Consider the following 16,866-nt stretch of genomic DNA (forward strand, 5'->3'; position numbering starts at 1 on the left):
TTAGCTATTGAGTCAGACCAACCTGGGCAGTTTACAAATCTGTGTACCAGAGGTTTTATTTACAATTAAGTGGCACGTAAATTCTGTTAAATAAATACTGGTAAATTAACAAACACAACAGACACCCACTCTGTTTTGCAAAAGTGCAAGACATTAACATCCGCCTGAACTTGCATTAATTTTTTCAAAAATATGTTCCCACCATCCATCCTTTCAACTCCTACCCCACCTCCCTTCCCCCAAAAAGGCCTATTTCGGGAATATCTCATTAATTTGCCCTCCTCATCTCCCAGCGGAGACATCAGATAAGCAACCATTTTCAGCAGCAAGGAGTGGCACCATCATGTCATCAGTGCCATCCCAAAAAGGTTGGACGTGTCAAAACAGCCAACCTGCAATTCTTTCAGATAACAGTTTCAAATCATGGTTGACTTTCCGCTGCGACTATTTAGTAAAATATGTTAAGTTAAACTAATTAGAGAAGCTTGCAAATAACAGATAGGACATAATCAGATAATAGGATGAATTAATATGTTTAATACAGAGTTGGAAAGGAAAATAAAAATATTTTAAGTGACTAAGTTAATTTTATAAGAATAGTGGTTTTGGAAAACCGTTAAAATGATATACACTGAAATTCAAGCAGGGGGATATGAGGAAGTCACTCAACAATGTTACCAAGTTTGCTTTAAATATGGTTGAGATCTATGTTTGTTTTTCTATTTGTGTGTTTGTTTAAATTATTTTTGGGAAAATTAATAAAATTTTTGGGGAAAAAGAAAAGAAACGAGACTCATTCCTGCATCTGACAGCACAAAATATTCCGATCAAAGACCACGCAACCCCCACGGAAGCCCCCCAAAAAGTAGTAAGATGTTGGAAAACCTGTAGAGACTCCCCAGGTAGCAGGCCAAGGCCCAGTCGCTGACTCCCAGACCCCTACAACTAAATCTACCCTGGGATTTAAAGAGTCACAGGGATCCTGCTTTAAGAATTTTATTGGGGGGGGGGAGTGGGAGATGGGACAACCCCAAACTCACCAGAGAGAGATGATCACTGGGCAGCCTTCACAAGTTGAAAGGTAATGGTGGGAGAGTCCCTAAAACAGGGTGGGTCTGATTTAAATCACTAGTCAGTAAAACCTGATTTAAATCTCTCAATTTTTTTTACAGAAAGACTCATTCTTGCTGGTATAATCTCAATAATTACAACCAGATGAAGGCTTCCTTTTTGGAATAATAAATTTCCAGAGCGGTTTTTACAGTGATATCAAAAATCACTGATTTGGTTATACTATTAGAAATACATAGACAGATAATTATGAAATTATTGTGAGGTTCAATAAGTGAACTGTTTATATTTGGACAACTTTTCTGCTGTACTTTATTGGAAGGAGAAAAATAATCATTTACTTAATAACAATTTAAATGACTTATTTAACTAAAGCAATAACACTGTAGCATATGTATCCATGTTTGTTAACTTAAAACAAATCCTTATTTCCTGATGAACAGCCTTTGGACTATAATGTAACCTAAACAGAAAACTACCTCTAGAAAGATTTTTCCTCCAAAAGCATTTTATTTTAAAAATTCTATTTAAACAAAAAAACAAAAACTATATATTTTTAAAACAATCATTGATTTTTATCCTCCCTGCCCTAAAGTAAGTCCTAGAAGGAAAGAGGCCTTTAGTAACTGCAACCTCACAAACCTATGGAAATAGATGTCTCCGCCAGGCTACCTCATACAACAAAAATCACTATGACAAAAGGGAAAACACAACTGCGGTGAACACTGGTAATCCTCACAAACTCATCAGGTGGCCTGAGGGAAGTCATTTTCTCCTGGCCTCTATTTCCCCCATTGCCATCTGAAAAATGGGCACACAAAATCTTTCCTTCCTCGCTTCCAAGGGTCAATGTTATGGCCAGATGATACGCACAAACTTTTTGTGGAATCCTCCTTCAACTGACGCAAGGCAATTATGTCCTAAATCTAGCCACTGCCTTTTACATTTTGCACAGATCACCCTGCAAAATAAATACTTCTCAAAACCGTTGAGCCTCTCAAATATTAAGTGTTACAACTCAGAAGTCGCCGCAAGAATATCACTAAAAAATTATATAGCCTCCTCCTTACAAAGGAGCGTATCCTATGTATTTCTTTAAAACATAGTTTGCTTTTCTCCTTTATTTTTTAAACAGGACACCCAAGCAAGAAGCAAACAGCGATGTATGCAGACTCATGCATACATGTAGGCAGTGATCCTAGCTACACCTACTCAAAAGTAAACCCCACAGAATTTCACGGGGAGTTACTTCTGAGCAATCAAACTTAGGTTTGAAGCAACAGATTTATCCTTTAAATCTTGAGTCTACTTGACTTTAATACAAGTTCAGACTAATCCCAGATAAAAAATGTGTCTCTAGTAGTCTCTTCCACACCAAATATGAGCTTTTTGGCCCAGAATTGTGGATACCATGCCTTCCCCCCCAGCCAAAAAGCTGTAACCTCTGCTTTAGGGGTGACTTGCAAAAAAAGAGACTAACAAATACTGTATATATGTCTGGAACTTGCTGACATAAGGGCCAACTGCCCATGCTCAGAGGCAACCTTTGCAAAGTGCAATGAGCGACAGCTAGTATTTACATTACAAGTAACCACCACACAGGACTATCTTATACAGTACTTATTTAACTGAGTGCTAACTGTACAGTGATACCTCGGGTTAAGTACTTAATACATTCCGAGACCAGGGAGAAGAGTCGGTGGAGGAAGAATGGAAGAAATTTAAATACTATTTACAGAAACATTGTAAAATTACAGATAGGTAGCCGTGTTGGTCTGCCATAGTCAAAACAAAAAAAAATTCCTTCCAGTAGCACCTTAAAGACCAACTAAGTTAGTTCTTGGTATGAGCTTTCGTGTGCATGCACACAAGAAGTGTGCATGCACACGAAAGCTCATACCAAGAACTAACTTAGTTGGTCTTTAAGGTGCTACTGGAAGGAATTTTTTTTATTCTAAAATTAATGACTGTTAGAAGGATGTTGGAATGATGTTATGTGACTTTAGCAGGAATGATATAAAGGATTTGGGAATAACTGAGTGTTAATTGGTGAAAGGAGGGAAAGTAAAGCTACATTATACTAAGATAAATTACAGGACTAAAATTTGAAAAGAGGGAAAGGATTTGCTGAAATGGATAATCGATCTAGAATACAAAAAAGGGAGGTGCGAGGAGGTCAAGGAAATAAGCCAATGAAAGATAAGTAATGTGAAGATTTGCTGTATTTTTCTTTGTTTTTTCTTTTTGTTTAATAGATTTTATTTCTCTGTTTTTTTCCTTCTTTCTTTTGTATCTTATCCTTTTTACTTTACCTATTGGGATGTGTTGTATTGTTTTTTGTTTAAAATGATGTTTTTTACTTTTTCTTGTTGTACCCCTTAAAACTTTAATAAATATATACTTTTTTTTTTAAGTACTTAATTCATTCCGGAGGTCCGTTCTTAACCTGAAACTGCTCTTAACCTGAAGCACCACTTTAGCTAATGGGGCCTCCTGCTGCCGCTGTGCCGCCGGAGCACGATTTCTGTTCTCATCCTGAAGCAAAGTTCTTAACCTGAAGCACTATTTCTGGGTTAGCGGAGTCTGTAACCTGAAGCATATGTAACCCGAGGTACCACTGTACTCAACTAACAGTGCGATCCTACACAGGTCTACTCAGAAGTAAGGTTCAAGGAGTTGTACTCTCAGGGACAAGATGACAGTCCAAGTGTTTATAGGATTCAACTTTGATCTGCCAAACACACACCTACACTTCTGGCTGTTATCGCAGTACAATCTGATTTTGACTTAGAACTTGTTTATCTTTTTGACAGTCATTTTTCTTTTTACATCTCGGATGCAGCTGTCATTCTTAAATAATGCACAGTACTGCATTTAAACACACACACACACACAATCACAATACTTCATTTTCTTTTAAGTATCAACAGGGCACATCACTTTGCAAGGGTGTTAATTCGATGCTACTCAGAGTAGACCCATTGAAGAAACACGACTAATTCAGGTTCAAAAAATTCAGTGGACCTACTCTGAGTAACACTTAGCAACCTAAAGTCCTTTTTTTTCCTTTAAAAGAATAGCAAATAAAGTTCGTAGGAACGATGCTTTACGAACGGTAAGGAATTTTTAAAAAATGATATTAAAAAGTAAAATAGGTTTCAAATATTAGAGAGAAGTAAAATATATTTCAAAGTTTGATTATTATCTATAAAGCCTCGAACAGGTGCAGAGGAACGCTGCTTTACAAACGGTAAGGAATTTTAAAAAATGATATAAAAAAATGATATAAAAAAGTAAATACTTTTGTTTGTTACTCTTTACGATTGCCACAGTCTTGCAAAGGTTTTAAATATTAGAGAAAAGTAAGTTTTATTTAAAAATTTAATTATTATATATGAAGCCTGGAACAGGGGAGGCTGAAAAGATGCAGAGTCGCTTACCGGGTTCTCTCCCTCCGGTTGCAGATCCACCAGCGTGCAAAGGCTCCGTGCCCCGTTCATTGCAGTAAACCTTCCCCGCCCGCTCCGCTCCCGGCGACGCTTCCTGGCGACTGAAGGCGCATCCGGCCACGCCCGCTCCTTATATACTGGCCACGCCCACTTCCCCGCCTCGGCACGCCCCTTCGCTTCTTCCCTTACTCGCCCGCCAGCGCCGGCCACGCCCACCCTCCGTCCTGCAGCGTCATCTCTCCCCTCGCGCTGGCCACGCCTCCGCGCGCTCTCAAAGGCCCGCCCACCTTCGCCGTCATTCTTTTGTCCGACTCCTTAGGCTCCGCCCCCTTCCCCTCCCAACTCCCTTTCCCCGCACATGCGCACTCGCTTTGTCCCTTTATATTAATACATTGGCAATGTACATATCTACTAACTCAGTGTTTCCCAACCGGTGTTGCCTGGTGTGCCGTGGGAGGGAGGCGGGCGAGTCGGGCGGCGAGAGGCGGGGCGGCGGCGGCGAGCACACGCGGGGCGGCGAGCGGGCTCCCTCCCACATCCCATCGCCGCTCGCTACTGGGCCTGCGCATGCGCGAAGTTTTCGTGCATCCCATCATCGCTCGCCACTGGGCCTGCGCATGCGCGAAGTTTTTGCGCATCCCATCGCCGCTCGCCACTGGGCCTGCGCATGCGCGAAGTTTTTGCGCATCCCATCGCCGCTCGCCACTGGGCCCGCGCATGCGCGAAGTTTTTGCGCATCCCATCGCCGCTCGCCACTGGGCCCGCGCATGCGCGAAGTTTTTGCGCATCCCATCGCCGCTCGCCACTGGGCCTGCGCATGCGCGAAGTTTTCGCGCCTTCGGGATTCCCTTCAGCAGGCATCAAGCAGCCTGCCTCCCTGCTTTTTCCAATTAAGGCAACCTCCACTCTCCTGCCCCTCCGCGTTTCTCACCCCAAAGCCTTGTGGGCAGCAGGAAGTGGGGCCGTCCTGCCTCTACCCCACGCCGGGTGGCTGCTGACACGTCCCTTGGGCAGGAGAGGCATCCGGCTGGATGAAGGCAGCGACGCCGGGGGAACGAAACAGCACGGCAGGTCTGAGCTGGCGCCTGGAAGGACACAGATTGCTTCATGTCGCTGCATTCCACAGCTCCGAGGCTGGCAGGTGAATGCGTGCACTTCTCTCTCTCGTTTTATTTAATGTGCATTTTAGAAGCATGTGGAAATATCCTGCGTCATCAACCACTTTGGGGAAAGTGTGCGCGTGTGTGTTTGGGGCTAGATTTCATGCATGCCTTTTTTTTTTAAGTTCTCTTCCTGCTTCATCCACATTCACCCCCCCAAAGGCCATTTTCTGCGTGCTGAATAAATTCTGCAACTCAAACGGCACGAGGTGCCAATGCATCGGGGCTGTGGAATTTATTCTGCTTGCAGAATTCTGCAACTCAACCGCATTTTGATGTTTAAATGTTGTATTTTAATCTTGTTTTTAAGTTATATTTCAATCAACTTGTTTTATTATTGGTTTTTTTATTTCAATCAACTTGTTTTTTATTATTGTTTTTATTTCAATCGACTTATTTTTTATTTTTTATTATATTTCAATCGACTTGTTTTTTATTATTTGTTGTTAGCCACCCTGAGCCCGGTCTGGGCTGGGGAGGGCGGGGTATAAATAAAATTTATTTGGGAAAGATGGTTTAGGTATGTCCAAGCAGGCTTGATAGCAAAAACTGTTTCTCACAAACTTAACAGCGTATACAGCCATTAAGTGACAGTGGCCTTATTACAGTGTTTTTCAACCGCTGTTAGTGATTTTCAACCTTTTTAGGTTTTCTGTAAACTGGGGAAGACATCCATGTTGGAAGTTCAATTCCTTGCTTAGCCATGAAGCTCAATGGAAATTGCCTTGCTCTTGCCCTCTCTAATCCAGTGTTTTTCAACCGCTGTTCCGCGGCACACTAGGCCCTCGGGGACCTCGTGGCTTCCGCTTTTGCGTGTGCTGCCGTCACTCTTTCCGCCATTCCCATGTATAATTCGTGCCCGTAATACAGGCAGTAAAAACTGTTCTGTATAACGACTACCCCGCCTCTCCCCCCCCCCCATCTAAACCCATTTTTTTTCCTTTGCAGAAATGAGCCGCTGCATTGAGCTCACACAGTATGCATGTTTTTGCCTGGCTGTGATTGGTCCGGACTCCAGCCTGGACCTATCACAGTAGGACATCATCTTCCGACTTCCTTCCCGCCCGAGCACAGAGACCAGGACTCAGCGGGAGTCGGCACTGCAGAGAGGCCGGATACTGCAGTGATGGAAAAGTTTTTGAAAAGAAAAGAACTGGACTCTGAACAAAATTTGGAGCCAGATGAGAGCCCAAGTATGAGTGGGCATGAAAAGAAAGCAAAGATGGTTAGCTCAAGCAAATTCTCTGGCACAAGGCAATATAGCGAAAGCTATATTTCATTTGGATTTACTTTCACCGGAGATGCAAACCAACCAACTCCACTGTGCGTGGTGTGTGGTGAAAAGCTAGCTAACAGTGCTATGGTCCCAAGCAAACTTAAACGCCATCTCCAAACGAAACACCCTTCACTTCAAAACAAGAATGCGGACTATTTTGTTCGCCTGCGTGAAAACACTGAGAAACAGGCAACTTTCATGAGACAAACCTCAAAGGTAAATGAAAGAGGTCTTAAAGCTAGCTATCACGTTGCTGAACTTATAGCCAAGTCAAAAAAGTCGCACACTGTGGCAGAGACATTAATACTTCCCGCCTGCAAAGCTATTGTAGAGGAGATGCTCGGACCTGAAGCAGCTAAAGAAATAGCCAAAGTCCCTCTCTCAAACAACACAATTTCCAGACGTATTAATGACATGTCTGCAGACATTGAAAGTGTGGTTTTGGAAAAGATCCATAGCAGTGAGAAATTTGCATTACAACTTGACGAGTCTACTGATATCAGTGGACATGCTCAACTCTTGGCCAATGTGCGTTTTCTTGATGGTGATGCAATTAGAGAAAACTTCTTTTTCTGCAAGGCATTGCCAGAAAAAGCAACAGGAGAAGAAATTTTTCGGGCCACATCAGAATACCTTGAACAAGGAGGACTTAAGTGGGAAAACTGCACAAGTGTCTGCACCGATGGAGCTGCAGCCATGGTCGGGCACACCAAAGGCTTTGTAAGCAGAGTGAAGGAAAGAAATCCAGATGTGATTGTTACGCATTGTTTTTTGCACCGTGAGGCCCTCGTAGCCAAGACTTTACCAGCAGACCTAGTTCATGTGTTGGATGATGTTGTGCGCATGGTAAACTTTGTAAAGTCACGACCCGTGAAAAGTCGCATATTTGCAGCTTTGTGTGAGGAGATGGGAGCGAAGCATAAAACCTTGCTGTTTCATACGGAGGTCCGGTGGTTGTCGCGTGGCAAGGTCTTGGTTCATGTGTATGAGCTGCGGGAGGAACTTAAAGTGTTTCTGACAAATGAGAGGTCAGATTACGCAAAACTACTTGCAAGTGATGAGTGGTGTGCAAGGCTGGCATACCTGGCAGATATATTTCATCATCTGAATGAACTGAACACACGAATGCAAGGCCGAAATGAAAACCTGCTTACAAGTACAGATAAAATAAATGGATTCCGTGCAAAGGTGCAACTCTGGCATCAACACGTGGAAAGTGGCAATCTTGAAATGTTCACACTCACCAAGCAATGGCAAAGTGTTCACACTGCTGCACTGTGTGAGATAATAGCTAAACATTTAAAAACTCTCGAGGGGAAGTTGTCATTTTATTTCTCTTCAGTCTCCACTGAATGCCTTGACTGGGTTAGGGACCCTTATAGCTCAGCATCAGTTGGTGGAAAGGACATGACTTTACAGGAGCAGGAGGAACTAACTGAACTGAGACAAAATCGTGGTTTCAAGCTAAGATTTGCTGATCTACCTTTGGACAGTTTTTGGTTGGAAACTGCCAAGGAGTTCCCCCTTCTGGCAAACAAAGCTATTTTGACATTGCTCCCATTTTCCACTACATATCTCTGTGAGTAGAGCTTTTCAAGCATGATTGCTATAAAAACTAAAAACAGAGAGAGACTGAGAGCTGTTGACGAAGAGCTACGTGTGTGTCTTTCTTCGATTCCAGCCAGAATATCAGCTTTGTGTTCAGCCAAACAGGCCCAGGTTGCGCACTGAATAAAGTATTTTATAATTTTTCATATTTCTGTTTACTTACTATTTCATAATTAAGTAATTATAAAATACTTTATTCAGTGCGCAACCTGGGCCTGTTTGGCTGAACACAAAGCTGATATTCTCCTGTCCTCCTGTCTTCCACTTCCTCCTGCAGTTTGGTCAAACTCATGTTCACAGCTTTGAGAACACAGTCCCACCATCTCGTCGTCTGTCATCCCCTTCTCCTTGTGCCCTCCATCTTTCCCAACATCAGGGTCTTTTCCAGGGAGTCTTCTCTTCTCATGAGGTGGCCAAAGCACATTTAATGCACACAGCAATGATCGTGGGAACTATAGTTTACCCCTGACAGAGCTACAATTCTCAGCACCCTTATTATTGTTGTTTAGTCGTTTAGTCATGTCCGACTCTTTGTGACCCCCTGGACCAGAGCACGCCAGGCACTCCTGTCTTCCACTGCCTCCCGCAGTTTGGTCAGACTCATGCTGGTAGCTTCGAGAACACTGGCCCACCATCTGGTCCTCTGTCATCCCCTTCTCCTTGTGCCCTCCATCTTTCCCAGCATCAGGGTCTTTTCCAGGGAGTCTTCTCTTCTCCTGAGGTGGCCAAAGTCTTGGAGCCTCAGCTTCAGGATCTGTCCTTCCAGTGAGCACTCAGGGCTGATTTCCTTCAGAATGGAGAGGTTGGATCTTCTTGCAGTCCATGGGACTCTCAAGAGTCTCCTCCAGCACCAGAATTCAAAAGCATCCATTCTTCGGCGATCAGCATTCTTGATGGTCCAGCTCTCACTTCCATACATCCCTACGGGGAAAACCATAGCTATAACTATATGGACCTTTATTGGCAAGGTGATGTCTCTGCTTTTTAAGATGCTATCTAGGTTTGTCATTGCTTTTCTCCCAAGAAGCAGGCGTCTTTTAATTTCGTGGCTGCTGTCACCATCTGCAGTGATCATGGAGCCCAAGAAAGTAAAATCTCTCACTTCCTCCATTTCTTCCCCTTCTATTTGCCAGGAGGTGATGGGACCAGTGGTCATGATCTTCCTTTTTTTGATGTTGAGCTTCAGACCATATTTTGTGCTCTCTTCTTCCACCCTCATTAAAAGGTTCTTTAATGCCTCCTCACTTTCTGCCATCAAGGTTGTGTCATCTGCATATCTGAGGTTGTTGATTCTCCCCATTTAGGATCCTACAGAACATAGCTATCCAGGCTAGTAGCCCTTGATAGCTGCTCCCCTCCTCCCTGTATTCACCCAACGCTCTTTAAAAACCCTCCAAGTCAGTGGTCATCGATCTGAATCTGCTGAGCAGGGTCTTCCAGAGATTTGGAGTGCGTTGTCATCAATTTGCCGATGACATACAGCTCTTATTTCCCCTTTACATCAGAAAGTGCCGCGGGGAATGTGCTGGTTTGGTGTCTTATTTCAGTAATGGGCTGGACAAGAGCCTCGAGCCCTAATCTCCAGAGCAGGAGAAAACAAGCAGGCTCCATCGTTCCATGTGAGATATTTGAGATATTTGAAGATAGCTCTCATATCTCTTCTCAGTCTCCTCTCTTTCAGGCTAGACATACCCAGCTCCTTCAAGCATTCCTCAGAAGGCTTGGATTTCAGACCCTCAATCATCTTGGTTGCCTTCCTCTGCACACCTTCCAGCTTGTCCACATCCTTCTTAAATTGTGGCGCCCAGAACTGGACACAAGACTCCAGGTGTGCTCTGACCAAGGCAGAATAGAGTGGGACTATGACTTCCCTTGATCTGGACTCTAGACTTCTGTTGATGCAGCCTAGAATAGTGTTAGCTTTTTTTGCTGCTGCATCACATAGTTGACTCATGTTGAGCTTGTGGTCCACCAAGACCCCTAGATACTTTTCACATGTACAGTGGTACCTTGGGTTACAGACACTTCAAGTTACAGACTCCACTAACCCAGAAATAGTACCTCAGGTTAAGAACTTTGCTTCAGGATGAGAACAGAATCACATGGCAGCGGGAGGCCCCATTAGCTAAAATGGTACCTCAGGTTAAGAACAGTTTCAGGTTAAGAACGGACCTCCAGAATGAATTAAGTAGTTAACCTGAGGTACCACTGTACTGCTGGCAAGCCAGGTGTCCCCCATCCTATATTTGTGCATCTGGTTCTTCCTGCCTAAGTGCAGAACCTGACGTTTGCCCTTACTGAAATTCATTTTGTTAACTTGCTTGCACCCAGGTCTCCAATCCGTTAAGGTCATTTTGAATTCTGATTCTGTCTTGTGCAGCATTAGCTACCCCTCCCAGTTTCGTGTCATCTGCACATTTGATGAGCACCCCCTCAATTCCTCCATCCAAGTCATTTATAAAGACGTTGAACAACAACGGGCCCAGGCCAGAACCCTGCGGCACCCCAATTTTTCCCCAGGGAGGACGAGGAACCATTAATCCAGCGGTTCTCAACCTGTTGATCCCCAGATGTTGTTGGACTACAACTCCCATCATCCCTGAGCTCTGGCCTTCCTAGCTAGGGATGATGGGAGTTGTAGTCCAACAACATCTGGGGACCCACAGGTTGAGAACCACTGCATTAATCTTTGGGTTCGGTCAGTCAACCCACCTAACAGTTACAGCACCTTGTTCAACCCACAGTTTACTAGTTTCCTTGTGAGAATATCACTTGGACTTTGTCAAAAACCACACTGAAATCAATATATTGTATACTCCCTGTGTTCATATTTAATTCAGTCCTATAACCAAAACCATGAGAACTGGAAACTTAACTGTTATATTTAAGGGATAAGGTCTAGTTCCTAGCAGCAGATTTCAAAACACACATGTACTGGGTAGGGCCGGGAGGCGAGGCTGGAGAAAACCCAGGACAGGAATAAAGTTATTTGATGTGAACACATCCGTGTCCTTTTATTCTCCGTTCCGGTTGTTGATGTAAGGAAAGGCCAGCGCTTGTGTGAGAGACACACCCCTGAGAGTTAAGGATAAATTACAGGGCTCGCTCACCCTGCCAGAATCGTAAGGTTTAAAACGAAAACAAGAGTTGGGTAAGGGCTTTTGCGTGCTTTTGCTCCGGCTGAACCCTTAGGAAAAGCTCCTTACAGTTTCATCAGTAATTTGGTTTCCCCCCCTATAGAATCATGAGAACTAGAAACAACCCTTTTTAAAAAAAACCCTGCATTTTCTCCTTAAATAAACATCAGGGTTAGAGCAATAAAGCCAGGCCTGCCGCTTCTGTCTACAATATTTGCAAACGGCTGTGTGTCTTTGCATCTTTATCCAATACAGCGGAGCCACAGGAAGCAGGTGCTCTACCCAGTGGCATAGCGTGGGGGGTGCAGGGGGTCCGGCCACACCAGGCGCAACATCGGGGGGGGGGCGCGCTCGCACTCACAGCTCTCTGCCCCTACCTGGCTCACTCACTCTCTCTCACTGCAGTGCTGGCTGGGCGAATCCGATCCGAGCCGCCAGGTCGCTGCCCACTGTGGAGGGGGTGGGTGCCAGGTGTGCGGTGCGGAGAGAGAGCGAGGGACTATCTGGGGGAGGGACAGTGCAGCGGCCGCCCAGCACAGCGCTGAGCGTGGGAGAGAACCACACCAGACCAGACCAGACCAGGCAGCAGCAAGAAGAAGCTGGCAGCGGCGGCAGGTTAGGGGTTAGGGGGCGCAAATTACTTGCCTTGCCCCGGGTGCTGACAACCCACGCTACGCCGCTGGCTCTACCACAGAGCTACAGCCTCTCTCTTAAAGTAAGAGGCTAGTCCTCATGGTTCCTGAATACAGGGCTGCTCTAGAAAGCCCTATCTAGGTCTTATACCTAGTCAGGCCAATGGTCTGCCTAGCTTCATACTGTATTGCCTACGCTGGTTTCCTCTGTGGGGTTTCAGTCAGGGGTCTTTCTATAAAGCACATTTAAAGCACACACACACACAAATCCAAGAAAAAGAACTGTAGTTTGTTAAGGATGCTGAGAATTGTAGCTCTGTCAAGAGGTAAACTATAGTTCCCAGGATCTTTGCTGTGTGCATTAAATGTGCTTTAAATGTGTGTACGCAGCTTATTCTTCCTCAATCCAAGAAATATTACGGGAACTAAAGATCTGGCTTGTTAGCAGTGTGAAATTCAGCCCTCTCTATCACCTCCTGGCAAATAGAAGGGGAAGAAACGGAGGCAGTGAGAGATTTTACTTTCTTGGGCTCCATGATCACTGCAGATGGTGACAGCAGTCATGAAAGTAAAAGACGCCTGTTTCTTGGGAGAAAGGCGATGGCAAACCTGGACAGCATCTTAAAAAGCAGAGACATCACCTTGCCAATAAAGGTCCGTATAGTTAAAGCTCTGGTTTTCCCAGTAGTGATGTATGGAAGTGAGAACTGGACCATAAAGAAGGCAGATTGCCGAAGAATTGATGCTTTTGAATTCTGGTGCTGGAGGAGACTCTTGAGAGTCCCATGGACTGCAAGAAGATCCAACCTCTCCATTCTGAAGGAAATCAGCCCTGAGTGCTCACTGGAAGGACAGATCCTGAAGCTGAGGCTCCAAGACTTTGGCCCCCTCATGAGAAGAGAAGACTCCCTGGAAAAGACCCTGATGCTGGGAAAGATGGAGGGCACAAGGAGAAGGGGACGACGGAGGACGAGATGGTGGGACAGTGTTCTGGAAGCTACCAGCATGATTCTGACCAAACTGCGGGAGGCAGTGGAAGACAGGAGTGCCTGGCGTGCTCTGGTCCAGGGGGTCATGAAGAGGTGGACACGACTAAACGACTAAACAACAACAATAAGGGTGCTGAGAATTGTAGCTCTGTCATGGGTAAACTATAGTTCCCACGATCATTGCTGTGTGCATTAAATGTGCTTTAAATATGTGTACGCGGCTTATTCCCTATTCTAAATTTCTTCCTCAATCCAAGAAATATTACAGAAACCGAAGATCTGGCCCCTTGCTGACACACACAACCTGTCCTAACACACACACCCCCGCCCATTTTATCCCAAGCCCCTTGACTCCTCAACTCTGCTTCAAGAGATCTCCTTGCCTCTGTGCCATCTTTGATATTCCTCCCTTCCTAAAACTGTTTCTGGCCACAAAAATACTAATTCCCCACCTGTCGACTCTCTGCAGTTCCATCCATTTTTCTGCATTCCGCGACTGCCCTTTGGAGGCAGTTGAACATTCTGTGTCATCAGAGAAGGTCAACCAATGGGGAAAGTGTTCGCAGACAATGGCATTTTTTAAAAAAAGCAGTTACACACACATGACACATAACGAAGAGCAACTCTGTTCTTGGAACTTGTATCCTGGAAGTCATCAGGAAGTTCTGTCCACCCCCAAGGCATTGGTAATGTCACTGCCAATGACATTTTGGAACAATACAAAGAACAAAACAAATTTAAATACGTCCTGCACAGGTCAGGAATTTTAATTAGGTGAGGCCAAGAAGGAACTTGAGTGGTGTGTACACAAAACACATCCCTTCCACCCCGAGAATCCTGGGAAGTGCAGTTCGCCCTTCACTGATCTGCAAGTTCACAGCGCCCGTAAAAAACTACAGTTCCCAACATTATTGGAAGGGTGCTTTAAATATATGGTGCATGCACAGTCACAGAATAAAAAAGGAAACAGGAAGTTTGTTTGGCCAAAACAAACAGAGGCTGCCATCGTTTGGGGGGCAGAGACACCGCATGACAGGCAGAAATTCTGCAGGTGCAGCTTATGTCCTTCACTGCAGCTCTGTGCTAAGGGGGAAAGCTTCACCTGTGAGTTTGCTGCTGGACAGGCAGCTACTGAATATTATCCTGAAGGAGCATTAAAGATAGCAAGCTCCCCTCTCAATTTGTATTACATCTGATCAGACAGAGAGATAGAGAAATATTGTTATATTCATGTTATTGTAAGTTGCCTTGTGCTTTTAAAAACTGGAAATGGAGAGAGAATTTTTATTCTTAAAGGAGGGCATTTAAGAAGGAGAAAACCTGCGTTTGCTGGATCGGTTCCCTTCGGTATCTGTTTTATAGTTTTGCTTTTCATCTTTTAATTTTCATCTGTTATCTGTTGCTATGCTTGTTCTCTCTGTTTTATATGCATTATATTCATTTTCGTTCAAAATGAAAAGCTAAACCAAAAAAATAAAATTCCTTTCAGCGTTTCTGCCTGCAAGTCTTCACACCAAATAGTCTGCAGCCTGCAATTTTTTGTTGGATATGCATGACATATTTCCTATCTAAATTTGACTGCCTCCTCCAGGTGATTTGAATATACTTCTCCATCAACATGCAAATGTATTTTCTTTTTTAAAAAAACGCAATTGGTTTCTTTCGAATGAATCAGACCCCGAGTTCAAATGACGCCCCTTCTGCTGTGCCAGCTTCTTGAGATCTGGCTGAGTTACCAGAATTCAAGATGAGCCCATCCATATGCCTTTTCCTTGAAAGGGCGTCTCTGCTTATCACATCGTCGTGTCAGCAGACGCCTCCTTAAATATCTTGAAAACATATTGAGGTTTTGTCCAAATGCTAATTTGCTTAATTGATTAAATGAGTCAATTTACAGAGGATTAATCACACGTACAGACTTCTTTTTTAATCAAGCTGCTGAAAACATGTCAAGCACACGTCAGTGAATATTCAGCACCAAAGCAGATGTACTGACACACACACACACCCAGAACGAGGGTTTATTGGGGTGCAAGGCCACCCCAACCAATAGCCTGGGTACCCCTCAATAACAGATAACCGTGCAATCGCTACCACCACATCTTAAGTCCTGAAATAACTCATTTCCATTATTTATTATATTAATATCCCAAGGTTCTTCTCACAACAACCTTGTGAGGTAGGCTAGGCTGAGAGGCCGTGACCGGGCCATCGAAGCTCCATGGCCGACTGGGAATTTGAACCCGGGTCTCTCCCTAGTCCGGCACTCTAACCACTGCACGGCCGCTGCCTCTGAAGGGCCGCAGGTTCCCCTCTCCTGCCTTACAAAGTCAAATTGCTTCAAGAACAGGCATCCATTTAGCGAAGAATTGGAAGAAACAAGATTTACCAACTATCAAAGAATGGCAGATGAAGATGAGACCAGAGAGAAGAGACGGTGGAAGAAGATTGGAAGAAGTTTAAAGAATATTTGAAAAAAATATGTTAATATTTAAATCTCAGAATAGCTTTGGAAGTGAATAATAGTCTGTAGGGTTAGAAGTAGAAGATAGGGTATTTTAAAATACTATTATTTTTAAGTATAAAATGTGAAGTTATTTTAAGTGTGATTAAAAAAAAAAAGAAATTATAATATAATGCTAAAGATGAAATAAAATGAAAATCAGATATGGGGGGCTTGGGGAAGTCCACTTAACAATGTTTAGAAAAATAAGGCTATGACAAGAATTTGTTTGTATTGTTTGTCTTTTCTGTTTGCGTTTTTTATTTTTGTTATAAAATGAATTTAAAAAATCTGAGAAAATAAAAAAGAGCAGGCGTCTGTTTTCTGTCGATCGCAGCGTGGCTCGCTGTCTCGAGTCATCGGGAGCTTTTAAAGCAGTCTGACAATGCGCAGGTCCTGGTCCAACACTCTGACCGGCACATCTCACAGACTCAAGACTCATCAGCGCATTAAACGGAGCACAAGCCGTGGGCCAGCGCTTGTGTGAAAGGCTGTGTACACTTGTGGGAAAGAGTGAACACGTTTGTCGTTGAACCTTAGAGGTGAGCAGCTACATGGCTGCACAGCTTGTGTACAGTGGTACCTCGGGTTAAGTACTTAATTCGTTCTGGAGGTCCGTTCTTAACCTGAAACTGTTCTTAACCTGAAGCACCACTTTAGCTAATGGGGCCTCCTGCTGCTGCTGCTCCGCCGGAGCACGATTTCTGTTCTTATCCTGAAGCAAAGTTCTTAACCTGAAGCACTATTTCTGGGTTAGCGGAGTCTGTAACCTGAAGCGTATGTAACCTGAAGCGTATGTAACCCGAGGTACCACTGTACTTGTCAAATGCAGCATGTAAACACTCGTTGCAGGAGAAGGACTTAGTGGGTGAGCTTCTACCTTGGGTGCAGAGGGTTCTGGTTTCAGTTCCTGGCATCTCCTGGTAGGGCTGGGAAACAGCTCCACATCTTCTTCCTATCTTTAAATCAGCCCCATATTTTGAACGCTGAGGACTGGAATCTTAATTTCTTTTTAAGGAAAAGACTGCAGCTTAAATGGGC

General features: G+C 44.1%; 1 protein-coding gene and 1 long non-coding RNA gene across 4 annotated transcripts in view; one reads left to right on the plus strand and one right to left on the minus strand.

Moving 5' to 3' along the window:
• The window catches only part of TUFT1 (tuftelin 1), a 59,156-nt gene that overhangs the window by 41,003 nt on the left and 1,287 nt on the right, over positions 1-16,866 (minus strand). Inside the window, exon 1 of one of the 3 annotated variants that reach the window (XM_081891778.1) lies at positions 4,512-4,610. The exons of the other annotated variants lie outside the window; for them this stretch is intronic. Within the exon in view, the coding sequence (XP_081747904.1) occupies positions 4,512-4,571 (60 nt within the window). The 5' untranslated portion in view covers positions 4,572-4,610. Of the gene's footprint in view, positions 1-4,511; positions 4,611-16,866 lie in introns of those variants that run through there. 3 annotated transcript variants of the gene reach the window in all.
• LOC309359245 lies at positions 5,347-7,044 on the plus strand. The gene is made up of 2 exons (XR_014163792.1): positions 5,347-5,661; positions 6,629-7,044. It is a non-coding gene; the product is annotated as an uncharacterized lncRNA (long non-coding RNA).

This window comes from Podarcis melisellensis, assembly GCF_964234715.1.
Source record: "Podarcis melisellensis genome assembly, chromosome: 16".
In the NCBI taxonomy this organism is placed as follows: Eukaryota; Metazoa; Chordata; class Lepidosauria; order Squamata; family Lacertidae; genus Podarcis; species Podarcis melisellensis.